This window comes from Oryzias latipes, chromosome 18 (genome assembly GCF_002234675.1).
Source record: "Oryzias latipes chromosome 18, ASM223467v1".
NCBI lineage: Eukaryota > Metazoa > Chordata > Actinopteri > Beloniformes > Adrianichthyidae > Oryzias > Oryzias latipes.
Genome location: NC_019876.2, coordinates 21315944 through 21330072, shown reverse-complemented (window position 1 = coordinate 21330072; position 14129 = coordinate 21315944). Strand labels below are relative to the sequence as shown.

Genomic DNA, 14129 nt, shown 5'->3' with positions numbered 1-14129 from the left:
AACCCCATATAAATCGGTTATATAAGTTATAACCAAGATACCAACACCGCAAGGAGAAGAAAAAAAATCCAATATGCTACTATATGCTACAATTGTTTAAACTCTTAGATTAAACCCCTCACAACTTTTGTTTTATTTATTTTATTTTTTCATTTAATTGATTTCATGTAAGAGTTCAGAGTTTTGATGTGCTCTATGTGTTCCTTTACTGTTGTTTCAACATGACATGATAGTGTTTTTCTGAAGATGGAGACGTCTTGATTTTAACATTTTACAATGATTCAATAAAAAAAACTTGTTGAATTTCCCCCGCAAATCTTGGAGGCTGCCAAGTGGACGTGGTATCGCGAGATTTACGTCAGCAGAACCTTTCGAAGATGGTGGCGGGAAAGGTCCTTCGTGGCGGGAAAGATTGATAGTCAACACACGGCAGGGGGCGCTGTGGCGACACTGCGGTTTACAACAAAATACGTCATTATGAATAAAATAAATGTATTAAACGCGTTGAAGTAAAATAAAAATGGCAGTTTTATTTTGAATTCTGTTAGGCTTACTTTACACTTTTATTCAATGGTTACCATGGAGATTTAGTGGATAAGTATACTGATCTCAATGATGAATATGCACAGAGGGGGAGGGAAAAGGCTCGGACTGTAGAGAGGGAGGGGTGAGCGTCTAATTATAACTGATTGGTGTATGAAAACAGTGGTAGATGAACAGTTTGAATTTGAGTAATTTTGATCATTTTCTTAACCCGTCGCTGGTTCTTGCATGAGCGCGTAGCTAGAAGGTTGCGGTTCTTATAAAGCCGAGCGCATCTGCAGTCAGTGCCGTTCGGACCTCGGCAGGCGTGGAAGGAAAGTGCGTTGTTGTTAGCTCACCATCATCATCATCCTCATCCGGCCTGCTGGGGAGGCCAAGCCGGGAGCTGGAGTTCGCAGCAGAGCGCTCGCCATGGCGGTTAACCTGGACAAGGAAGCGTACTACCGCCGCATCAAAAGGCTATACAGCAACTGGAAGGTGAGCCGCGCTCGGCCCGGAGCGGGTCGGTGTGCTGCAGAACCCGGTTAGAGGTAATTTTTGAGCAGAAGACATGATGAAGCCGCTGTGGGAGCCCAGAGAGAGTTAGCCGCGGGTTCACACCGGACCCAGCGGAGCGTTGAGGGTGCGAACGCTGATGTTCTCCAGACCGTGCAGTTACGGGTCGGTGTTTGTTTTGCGAATCTTTTAGGACACATTGGTAAGATACCCGCAGGGATCCTCGGTCCCGCATGCGACTGCCTCATGTTAGCACTGCGGTCCTCTCATTCAGTCAGTGGGTTAGCTAGTCTGCTAACTTGTTAACTTCACCAACCAGCTAACGGAGTACGACGGCTTATGGCCGCTCTTCATCGAAATGGACACACACATTTCAATGAAATGGTTCCGATAAAGTTCTACCGATCACAGGGCTGAGTGAGTTGAAGCTAAAGTTCAGCTGCTGCCGGTTTGCACTTTGTCCCAGCGCTACATGCTAATCTAGGATGCTAACAATTAGCATCACAGCATCAGCATCCCGGCTCCATGTGAAGCGCGCGGCGCCAGCATGGGACTCGTTTCTGCGGCATGTGCGGGTTTGGAAACTCAATTCTTACAGATGAACTTTTATCCCAGACCAAAGTTTCAGCTTCATATATGCTGCCTTTTTTCACCTGAAAACTTTAGGTTATGGTTCGGGTAGAGTAACAGGTTACTAAGTTACTGATAGAAGCCCCTTGTGCTGTGAGGAGTTTAAGGTCAAACATCACAACCAAACCCCTAGATCTATTTGTTTCACAAACTCAGGATTAGATTGTCTTCCATTCATCATCAACCCCTGCTTCATCCTGATCAGGGTCTCTGTGGCCCCTTGCAAAGACAAGCACAGCACCCCCCCCCCCCCCCCCCCCCCACAATCAGTCCCAGAACCACAAGACCCAAACTCTGATTTAGGCCAGTCGTGTGTCTAAACTGTGGGAGGAAGCCACAAACTTGCATGAATGGCTTTCCTCTAATGTCTAATCATGCCTTAGAGTGTGTTCATTTCAATAAAGTTTTTTGTTGACCCAACCTTGTAAAGGAGCAGAACTCCAATGGAGGGCAGCTGAAAGTGTTTTATTTGCCTCATTAAAGACTGAGAGATTCCAAAAGCCATTGTTCATGATTAAAATGTTAAAGAATGCATAACACATTTCCAAGTTTGTGTTTTTAATTAACACAGTAGTACTTTTATGAATCATCCAGGGAACCTAAAGATGCATTTATTTCAGGGCAGAAAGTTCCGAGCTGAGGTTATAACGCCTCTTAGTCTAGTCAGATCCCTGAAAAAGGAGGAGTAGAAGGTGAATGCACACCAAACCTGAGTGGAGGGCTGGGTTATTTAATCAATCTCATCGATACATTTGAATTTGTTGTGTGTATATTGATAAATCTGGATTTTATTTTCACAGCTCTCTTGGACTTCTGTTGTTCAGAGTAAGGTCAGCCTGCCCATTTCTCGCTATGCGCAGACATGAAAATAGCAGATCTGTTTTTTCCCCAGTTATTTATTTATCCGACTATACGTTTTTCCGGAGCACAAGTCGCATCAGCAAAAAAAAAATGCATAGAAAAGAAGGGGGGAAACCCCCCCACATATAAATCGCTCCGGAATATGTTTGTAGAACAACTCTGCCAACCCCGGCGTAATACTGCATTCACACCAAACCCGATTCATGCGTCACATCTGTGTTTGCTGCCAAAGCAGATGCTCAATGCTTGTCCAAAAATGTGTTCATCGGCTGGAGGCGCTTTCACGTGTGGTAGAAGCTACTGTCAAGTTTTTAGCCTCATCGCTACATAGAAGCATTGACCGGATAACTCTTTCACAATGAAATGAAACGACAAGAGATATTTTGAAGAGTTCTACAAAAGCTTCAGTAAACACATCTCCATGGCTGGGTTCATAAGACCTTTCAGTCCTTTAAAAAAAAAAATGTCTAGCAATCTTTTTTTTCCACTGCGTGTGAATGATGGCGCTTTCAGCTGTACTTCCTCGTCTCTGTAACCCAGTTTGATGACTTGCTGTCCCGCATTAGTCGGAGGAAGGAAAAATGAAAAACAATAATAATGTCTAGATGCAAGTAAGAAAAATATCACAAAGCTCAGGAAGACGACGATCAGATTCTCCTCCATTTTTTGTTCTTAAAGACGCTGCTTCATTCATCTCTGTTGCTGTCAGTCACAAATACCGATGCATACACTTACAGTGCCTTCTAGCAGCAACAACCGCTGAAGAGCAACTGGTTGTTGGTGGGAAAATAACACATATGAGCCTGTTCATGTTAAAAAAAAATCACACAAGTCTCTCCTGAGTGCTAGTTCACTGTGACTTCTACTCTGAAAAAGACAGTTAAATGGAACTCGTTCAATTTTGTGACTTCAGACTTGGAGCAACAAATTGCATGATGCAAAAAATGTGTGAAAACTGTTGCTAACAAAGGTAGAACAACAGCGAATTAGTTTTTTACACCTGAAGCAGGTGAACTCTCAAAGGAGATGTTAAAGTGATAGTTTTTTTTAGATGTAGTTTGTCATTTTTGTAAAAAAGTATACTGAGAAAGGAGGAAAAAAAAAAAAAGACAGTTAACATTGGAAATCACATTTAGTGGGAAAAAAGTCTTTTTTTTTTTTTTTTTTTTTTTTTTGGCTTAGCCTGACCGTAATTCCAATGAATGTGTGTCTTTGTGTACATTCTAGAAAGGAGAGGATGAGTTTGGTAAAATTGATGCCATCGTAGTTTCTGTGGGGGTCGATGAGGAGATCGTGTACGCCAAATCCACCGCCATACAGGTGAGCTTCCAGGGTCTGAGGGGAGGCCAGAGACGGGCCGCCGTATTTTCAGCTGACCGGCATGCTTTTGGCCCTCAGACTTGGCTGTTTGGCTACGAGCTCACGGACACCATCATGGTGTTTTGTGACACCAAAATCATCTTCCTGGCCAGCAAGAAGAAGGTGGACTTCCTCAAACAGGTGGCTGTAACCAAAGGCAACGAGAACGCCAATGGAGCCCCGCCCATCACTTTGCTCACTAGAGAGAAGGTGAGTCGGGGAGTTTTTCATGTAGAGCTGTCAGACTTTGAAGCAAAGATTTGTTCACCAGCTTTGACCTTTCGCCTTTCAGAATGAAAGCAACAAAGCCAACTTTGATAAGATGATTGAGGCGATCAAGGGCAGCAGAGAGGGGAAGACGGTGGGAATCTTCAGCAAGGACAAGTTTCCTGGAGACTACATGAAGAGCTGGGGCGACGCGCTCAACGCTGAGGGTCTGGAGAAGGTAAGGGGGCACGCGAGCAGATGCCCAGGCCAGCTTCCTCTGTTCACGCCTCTGTGATCACGCCGCTGCCACGTGGGTGCAGGTGGATATCAGTGCCGTGGTGGCCTACACCATGGCGGTGAAGGAGGACGGGGAGCTGGGTCTGATGAAGAAAGCAGCCGCCATCACCAGCGAGGTTTACTCCAAGTTCTTCAAGGAGCGCGTCATGGAGATCGTTGATGCCGACGAGGTGAGAGGAGCGGGGCAAACGGAGATCTCTGCAGGTCAACATACGGGAACATCAGATCTTCTTTCTCTTCGTAAACCCACGGACTGCGGCTTTGGTGGTCCTGAGACGGGCGCTGTGCTGGCTTTCCCTGTTTGAATGCATCTGTTCCTCAACAGAAAGTGCGTCACAGCAAGCTGGCTGAGTCGGTGGAGAAGGCCATCGAGGAGAAGAAGTACCTGGGCGGTGCAGACCCGTCCACAGTGGAGATGTGCTACCCCCCCATCATCCAGAGTGGGGGCAACTACAGTCTGAAGTTTAGCGTGGTCAGGTGAGTGATGGCTCTGGCACAAAGTCCCGTAGAAACTCTTTTCTGACAGCAGCTCATCACTCAAAAGTCAGAGGTTTGATCAGAAAGCTCAAGGAAGCTCCAGCTCTGAAGAATTTTCCAGAATCCCTTAATGTGATAGAGGGAATTTTTTGGTTTGAGGAGGTCTGTGTGAGGACTGTTAGCTCAACATCAGGCCTGGAGAGGGTTCCTGTTTGAAGAGAGTGTTCAACTTCAGCATGTTTTTCAAAGGAGCTTCTTCTTGGTGCAGTTTGTGCTTGTCACCACCAGGTGGCACTGTACCTCAAAGGAAGGAGCTGTTTCTTTGTTCCGTCACAGCTTTAATCACTTTTAAATAAAATGTGTTTTATTTCAACCATATAGGTCGCAGTGAGTCAGTTCTGGTTGATGTTTAAAGTGTTCAGACCTGGATATCCAAAAGTAAAATGGCTAAAAAGAAATCCTCCTGATTTGTGGCTCCTCATAAAGCGCACTGGCTGACTTATTTCTTTCTTTATTTTCTGATACCGTCGTCTCAGTGATAAGAACCACATGCACTTTGGTGCCATCACGTGTGCCATGGGCATCCGCTACAAGTCCTACTGCTCCAACCTAGTTCGGACCCTGATGGTGGACCCGTCCCAGGAGATGCAGGACAACTACAACTTCCTGGTTCAGGTGGAGGAGGAGCTGCTGAAGGAGCTGAAGCACGGTGCGTTCATGAGCTGCCTGTGACTGTGGGAACTTTAGGTTCTGGTGGACGTTTTCTTGTAAAGTCTTGTGGTCAGGTGGACTTCAGTCTATTAGTCGAAACATTTAAAGATGATCGAAGGAACTGTCCTTCCTCTGAATTTTAGTTTAGAAAACATTCCAAACAAAAATCCTTTTTGCGTTTGTGTGTGTGTGCAGATCTTTTAGAACAGTTACAAACGTTTTGTGAATCGTTCCATCATTTTTACTATTTAGATGTAATTTATTATGTCTGAATGGTTGGTATATCAATCTCTTTTTTCCTGGATGCATGGAAATTAAAATGTATTTAATACCAGATAAACAGAACAGATAAAAACACAAAGATTTTCAAAGAAAGGAACGATATGTCGCTTGAATGTCAGACTCAAACATTTTTCTGTCAACTGCCTGGTTCACTTCAGCAGTAAACAAAACATAAATGTTAGTGTTGCTTTTAATGATTTAACAACAAATCTTAATTTTTTCCACCTAAAGTTTTGCTGCCTACAGCTGCAATAGATGGAAAGGAAGAAGATAGCAGATAAAGATGCAGTAACACCTGCATAGAGATGTAACGACTAGAAAAGACTTGCAGTCCTTTCATCTAAAGTTCCTGTGCTCTCCAACCCTGTTCCTAATCCTGCTTCAGTAATGGCTGATTAGCTGGATCGGGGGAACCGGGTCCATTACTGAAGCAGGATTGGCTGCAGGGCAGTAGCTCACGAGGATCAGGGTTTCTGACTAGGGCTGGGAATCACCAAGAATTCCAGAATCGATTCGACTCACCAGAGCCTGGATATAATCTGTTTATCTGACAGGACGGCTTTTTCTGCAGAGCCTCCTGTCCTTTAAAAGCCTGAAGAGGCTAAAGTGACAATATTTAGATCATAATCCAAATTGCATAAAAAGCCGTGTTGACTGAAGTCATGATTTAGGAGTCATCTTGAATCTCCATCAGAAGATTTCCTTTTTTTTTTTTTTCTTTTTAGACATCCTGATTTGGGGTTAGAGGTCAGCAGTAGAGTTGTGTTGGTTTAGATTGTGTGATGGTGACATTTCTGTCCTTCTCCTGCAGGCGTAAAGATCTGCGACGCCTACAACGCCGTTCTAGAGTTTGTGAAGAAGGAGAAGCCTGACCTGGTGTCCAAGCTGACCAAAAACCTTGGGTAAAACTGGACGATGTGGAATTTTTTGTATCACAATCTAGGTTTTTTTCTATCAGGCAATAACTATATATCACTATATAATCCTAATAACTCTATTGGTCAAATTTGACAAATATAAGACAAATGTGTAATCATCAGCAGGTTGTTTGGATTTAAATATCTATTTCCTATCATACTTTAAACATAACAAATTCTCTGAAGGAGCACGAAGCAACCATTTTCTTTTTCTTTTCTTTTTTTAAGATGAGAAATAGCATTTATACTACAAACTAAACTGAAAGTTAAAGCAAAAGCCTTCAAGTTTTAAAAGAGAACTATTTCTAGTTTCAGAAGGAACATGCCTTCTGCACGGTTCATGTTACTCTGTTTTGATCAGACCTGAAATAACTGCAATACCTCCACACTGAGGCCGAATCTAAGTTTTGAGTCAGCGGTCAAAGTAGAACACCATTTTGTACAGAAATACCATCTGAATTTTTATAGAAGAAAATGAAAGTGCATAAATGTAATTTCTAAATGGTGTGAACTTGTCTTTATTGTCATCTAACTTTAATTCAAACATGCAGGGAAAACACAAGAACAGATTTAATTCTGCTTCCAGGTGATCACATTTTAGAGTAAATCAAACAAAAACAGTCTGAAAACAGTATCATGTTTATGTTTATTGGTATTGTACATCATTGACATTAAAGCTGCAGCTCTCACGAGGGAACGGGGTGGGGAGATGCAGCACCTCATCTGTCAGGTCACAGTTTTTGGTGTAACACCAGCCCTGGAACTAAACAAGGACGCTGCTAAAACAGTGGATTCAATTCTGTTATTATTTAGAAAATACCACTTTTTATTGATCTGTCTGCTGCTGCTGCCCTCTAACTTTTACTCACCAAAGAGGAGAAAATACTCTCATCTGGCGAGTGTTCATTTTGGAACCTTAAAAATAAGTATTGCAATAGACTCTTGTATCAAGGAAAAGTTCTATCTATATATATCATTGTAAAGGTAAAGCTGGAAGCCCCGTTGTGTGGTCGCTCTCGAGCCCATCCCGCCCTCACTCATTCTGTCTTACAGCTTTGCCATGGGAATCGAGTTCAGAGAAGGCTCGCTGGTTCTGAACGCTAAAAACCAGTACAAGCTGAAGAAAGGTGAGACGCAGAGCTCATCCAAAGCCTGTTAGAGTTCCTCTGTGAACCACAGCTGATATGTTCCTGTAGGGATGGTGTTCAGCATCAGTTTGGGTTTCGCCGACCTCGTCAACAAAGACGCCAAGAAGGACGAGCTCAAGAAGTACGCCCTGTTCATCGGAGACACGGTCCAGATCAACGAGGTGAGTCCTTCCTCAAAAAGTTTCCTCACACCCACCAGTCCTTCTGTGTTCAGTGATGGATGACTAAATATGAGAACTGTGACGTCGCCCATAGAAAAAGACTCTTCAGTCTCCATTTTTTCACAATACCGATGCTGCCCTGTTGGAGCCAGATGGCGTCATTAAGCAGTGATGAGTGCGAGTTGATCTGGGTCATCGTTTCTATGGCAACCACTTTTGCCAATCAGGAGTGAGCTTCTTGGAAGTCCACTCGGAGCCGTGTGGGGCTGGACCAGGAGAATTGCTGCCATCAAACACGGATCTGAATGCGGGAAACTCGAGATCAAACATTTGTATTTCAGTTTTTTAAAATGTTTTATTTATTTATTTTGTAATCTGTCATGATGCTCCATCCCATTTATTGAGGTGCTTGTTTGGAGGGTGGGGGCACCTGTGAGGATGCCCCTCCCCTTCGGTTTTTAGTTCATTGTTGCATAGAGAAACTGGCCTCAGCTTTCTGCTCTCTGACAGGAGGAGGTGGCCGCTGTCCTCACCCCCGCCAAGAAGAAGATCAAGAACGTGGGGATTTTTCTGAAGGTAGGTGGTGGTTTTTTTTAAAGGGGGGGGGGTGTCCTACAGTAGATTCTTTATAGAACGTACTGCAGTTTTTTAGTTTTTGATTTCTTTAGAATGACGATGAGGATGATGAGGATGAAGATGGCGACGATGCAGAGGAGCTGCTGGGGAAGGGAGCTCGGAGCGCCGCCCTGCTGGCAGACAGAACCAGGGTAAGCTGGTGGAGGTGGGACTTGACCCCATTGGTTCAGACATTTTCGTCCCTGTCCCAGGCTTTGGCTCCTCCCCTTTTCTCACTCATCTGCTCCTCTTCAAACACAGAATGAGATGACGGCGGAGGAGAAGAGGCGGGCTCACCAGAAGGAGCTGGCCAACCACCTGAACGAAGAAGCCAAGCGGCGTTTGACGGAGCAGAAAGGAGAGCAGCACATTCAGAAGTGAGCTGGGCTATGTGTGTGTGTGTGTGTTTGTGTGTGTGTGGGAGGGGGGTGGTGGTTTAACTCCTGGCATGAACGCAACCTCCATGAAAACATTTCTGACATACCCTGAGGACCAAGTGACCTCAACGCTCCTTCATTTGGTTCATTTATTGAGATGCTTTTTCTGACATTTGAAGCTACGGTCACACCGCCCCCCCAACACGCATTCAAGCAGCCATTTCTAATGAACAGTGGTGTTTAAAATCTCCCACATTCACGTGACGTTACACACATTTCTGACCATTTTTGTGCTCTACATACAAAACAGTGATTGGTGTGAGTTGATCTGGGTGATCCATAATGAAAAAATTCATTATGGAGGAGAAATGAAGGATTGCAGTTTGTGACACCAAGTCTTTCATTGGAATAGAGCTGTGAAAGAAAAGGCCTGGAGCAAGATTAACAAAATATTGCACCAAGCCTCTTCCAACTGTAGGTGGTGGGGATGCGCTAGTTAATGGTAGAAAAAGAACAGGCCCCTCCCTGCGTGTCCAGTGTGAGCATAATGGGCTAAAAGCGCTTTCAAGAATGTCCATTTAGGCTGCAGTTGTTGTATATGCATCACTTGGCCGTTGTGTCTGTAGCATTACTCCTTCAGTTTAGGAAACAACTGCTTTATGGGCTAATGAGATGCCCCCCCAGCCCCCGGTGCCGCGTTCTGGCCGTCTGCTCATGTGCCAGAAGTTCAGAGTTTCTTCCCTTTTCCTCCCAGAGCCAGAAAATCCAATGTGTCCTACAAAAACGTGTCCCAGATGCCCAGAGAAAAGGAGATCAGAGACATGAAGATCTACATCGACAAGAAGTACGAGACGGTCATCATGCCGGTGTTCGGCATCGCCACGCCCTTCCACATCGCCACCATCAAGGTCTGTGGAGGACATTGCTGTTAAACTGTGGGGGGCTCCTTCATTTCACGGCCGTCTTCACCGATTCTCTTTGGTGTTTGCAGAACATCAGCATGTCTGTAGAAGGAGACTACACCTACCTGAGGATCAACTTCTACGTTCCCGGCAGCTCTCTGGGGCGACAGGAAGGAAACATCTTCCCCAACCCAGACGCCACTTTTGTCAAAGAAATGTGAGCGCCCCTGACGAATTCACTTCTTTTTTTTCCCCCATCTTAATTGCAGTTTGGAACTTTTTGGTTCTTCTGTCCACAGAACATACCGAGCATCTAACCTCAAAGCTCCTGGCGACACCTCCGTGCCCTCCACCAACCTGCAGAACGCCTTCCGCATCATCAAGGAGGTGCAGAAGCGCTACAAAACACGGGAGGCTGAGGAGAAGGAGAAGGAAGGCATCGTCAAGCAGGACTCGCTGGTCATCAACCTGAACCGCAGCAACCCCAAACTCAAAGACCTCTACATCAGACCCAACATCGCTCAGAAGAGGATGCAGGGCTCTCTGGAGGCCCACACCAACGGTTGGTTGTCTTCACCAATGAGCCTGAAGGGAAACTCTTCCGAAACCACCCTCAGAGGAGGAATCCTAACAAACAGCCATCTTTATTTTTCTGCTCAGGGTTCAGGTTCACATCCGTACGCGGAGACAAGGTGGACATCCTTTACAACAACATCAAACATGCCATCTTCCAGCCGTGCGACGGCGAGATGATCATAGTGCTGCACTTCCACCTGAAGGTACGGCTGACAAAGGCGTCCAAGTTTTCCCTTTAGCTAAGAAGAAAAAGGCAGTGCAGTTTAAATTAGGTTAATATGATAAAGTATTAGGGCCGCCATAAAAATAAATACCTTTTACAATAATATAGTTATTATTTATGAGGGGATAAAAGTCAGAATTTAGCAAGAATAAAGTTGAGAATTCACAAGATTAAAATCTTGTGAATCATCACACATGGTAGGTAGCACAGGTTTTTTTGGTTTTGAAAACGACATAATCTTAATTAAAATACAACTGAGAACACTTTGAAAATGGATCAAAAGATGATTGATTAGAAAGTTCAGATGTTTCCATCATGTGACCTCTGAAGCGTCTCTGATTTGTTGTCCTTCAGCTCATTTGCTCAACCTGACCATTCTGCCTTACAGAACGCCATCATGTTTGGGAAACGGCGACACACAGACGTGCAGTTCTACACGGAGGTGGGCGAGATCACCACGGACCTGGGCAAACACCAGCACATGCACGACCGCGACGACCTGTACGCCGAGCAGATGGAGCGCGAGATGAGGCACAAGCTGAAATCTGCCTTCAAGAACTTCATCGAGAAGGTGGAGACGCTGACAAAGGAGGAGCTGGAGTTCGAAGTCCCCTTCAGAGACCTGGGGTGAGTTCAGAAGAGGTCATGGAGGGGGGGGTTGTAAAGGAGGAACTCTGAATGGATTCGCTGACTATTAAATGCTTTCAGGTTCCAGGGTGCCCCCTACAGGAGCACCTGCTTGTTGCAGCCCACCTCCAGCTCTCTGGTTAACGTCACTGAATGGGTGCGTAAAGCTTTTCACGAGAGGCGTTTTTATTCTGAAATGTACCAGGAAGTATCTGTAAAATGACACCCCCCCCCCCCCCCAATGTTTTCTCAGCCTCCGTTCGTGGTGACTCTGGATGAAGTGGAGCTCGTCCACTTTGAGCGTGTGCAGTTCCACTTGAAGAACTTTGACGTTGTCATCGTCTACAAGGACTACAACAAAAAGGTCACCATGATCAACGCCGTGCCTGTCAACTCACTGGATCCAATCAAGGAGTGGCTCAAGTAAGGCCAATGGATAAAAACCAATCGGGTGATGAGAGGCAGAGCTTTGACGTTGTTTCTTCTGATTTCAGCTCGTGTGACATCAAATACACTGAAGGAGTTCAGTCTCTGAACTGGACCAAGATCATGAAGACCATCGTTGACGATCCCGAGGGCTTCTTTGCGCAGGGCGGCTGGTCGTTCCTGGACCCTGACAGTGAGGTGAGCGTTCTTTTGGGAAAACCATCGTCCTTTTCCAGTGTCGACCTGTTAACCATCGTGTTGTTTCTCAGGGAAGTGATGCGCAGGAAGACTCGGAGTCTGAAATTGAGGATGAAACGTTCAACCCATCAGCTGATGAAGAAGAGGAAGAGGAGGAGGACAGTGATGAGGACTACAGCTCAGAAACGGAAGACTCTGGTAGGACGTCTGAACGCCCCTGCCTGCGCTGAGCCTGTGGGCGGAGTCTGATTGATTGTGTGCTTTCAGATTACAGTGCGTCGCTGGGCAGCGAGGAGGAGAGCGGCAAAGACTGGGACGAGCTGGAGGAGGAAGCTCGCAAAGGTTTGTGTGTGCAGGCAAATGGGCTCTGGTTTTGGAACCAAATAAGTCCATGTTTGCTTTCCAATTTGCAAATGTTTGGAGAAGTTTGAAGCTGCAGCCGAGGAGGAGGATGACGATGACTTGTGCTGCATTTAAACCAAACGCCATTCATGCGGCGAATATTCATCCTCCAGCTGTTTTTGATGAATTCACTGCTGGACACTTGCCCACAAAATGTGTTCATAAAATAAAGCTTGAAATTTATAGCGCTGTTTATAATAAGATTAAAATAAATTTTCGATCCCTGACGAAACATCCGATTCTAAAAACTAGGTGATTGGCCCGGTTTCCAATTACATTATTGGATTGGGACATCCCTACTATTGTCTTGATCCAGAGAAGAATATTATCAAAAAGTTCAGAAGGGGAACGATCAGCTTCTCTATGTTGGTTCTGGATTCCTCCCACTGATTACATCATCACAGATCACACATCACAAAGCTGAGTTCCTGATTGGTGTACACGACACCAAACCTTTGCTGAAGTTCAGATATTTATAATGGACCTTTCGCTCTTCTGCCCAAAATCAGCTGCTCCCAGACCGTCACGCCGCGCCTGACCCTCAAATTGCATGACAGGACCTGTGACCATGTCTGTATATTAGCGGACGCCCCTGCCGCGCAATGGCGTTTGATGTGAACCCATCTTTATTAAAGCCGTTCTCTCTCTGCTGCCCTCTAGCTGACAGAGAGAGTCAATACGAGGACGAAGACCCGTCCAACAAGAAGAGGAAGGGTCGGACAGCACCAGCCCCCCCACCCACCAAGAAGAAGCGGCGAAACTAAACATCTCACTCACACACACACACACACACACGCACATCCATGCGTACTGCCAAACCCCAGGATTCCTCCGTGTCCCCAAACCCCCCCCCCCATATGTCAAATGTGTACATAGATGCAGAAACCTGTGGGCGTGGCTTGCCGGTGCATCATGGTTGTAAAAAGAGAACCGGCAGCAGGACAGTTGGTCTTCATCGCTCTTCTTTGTTTCATCACCAGGCGTCTTGGTTGTGTGTGTTTGTTAAATTTGGTTTTACTGTTTATGTTCAGTTGAAAAATCTTTTTCTTAATGAGTGATAATAAAAGATGGAATATTCTCTGCCAATTGTTTTATATGGAAACATCCTGATTCCTCGTCTTCATCTTTTTGTTAAAGTTGAAGCTGAAGTTGAGCACTTGCCTTTTTTAAATGGGGGGGGGGGGGGGGGTGTGCAGATGCACGTTTCCTGTTCTTTTTTATGGGATTTGTAAACTCCTGCATTCAGACTCACACCACCTGTCACACTTTCATGTTTTCTCTCATGGGGGGGTAGGTATGATGTACTTTTGACTCTGAAAATCCTGTTTTTGTAATAAAATCTAAAAGAACTGGCATCTTTTCTCTGGACTGTTTTTCTCTTTCAGGTTCAGTTTGAAGGGATTGCAGATTTTTTTTCTTTTTTCCAACCGTTCGCTGTAAATGGTTATGATAACCGGGTTAGGGTTTTGTTTTAAAGTCAAAACATTGAATAATTACAAATGTCAAAGTTTTTTTTTTCCATCTGTGAGCCGAAGAATCATCGCGCTGTGGCCAGAAACCCATCTACCATTTTCAGAACCCACCTTTCAAGCTCAGAGCTTCAGCAGCCAAGCCAGCACACGCTGAACGGGTCATCACCAAATGCAAGCCCACACTCATTCATACCCAGGGGCAATTTTGGGACACCAATTGACC

The 14129-nt window shown here is 45.2% G+C and overlaps 1 protein-coding gene across 1 annotated transcript; it reads left to right on the top strand.

Moving 5' to 3' along the window:
* The first annotated feature begins 660 nt into the window (after positions 1–660).
* Positions 661–13787, top strand: supt16h (SPT16 homolog, facilitates chromatin remodeling subunit). The gene is made up of 24 exons (XM_004079948.4): positions 661–1020; positions 3757–3849; positions 3928–4098; positions 4181–4333; positions 4416–4562; positions 4718–4869; positions 5406–5578; positions 6674–6764; positions 7833–7906; positions 7976–8088; positions 8599–8664; positions 8757–8855; positions 8965–9080; positions 9835–9988; positions 10072–10199; positions 10282–10544; positions 10643–10761; positions 11170–11408; positions 11490–11565; positions 11662–11831; positions 11903–12032; positions 12104–12230; positions 12300–12374; positions 13095–13787. The coding sequence occupies exons 1-24, from the start codon at positions 955–957 to the stop codon at positions 13196–13198; spliced, it is 3099 nt and encodes a 1032-aa protein (XP_004079996.1). The 5' UTR covers positions 661–954; the 3' UTR covers positions 13199–13787.
* Positions 13788–14129: the final 342 nt, after the last annotated feature.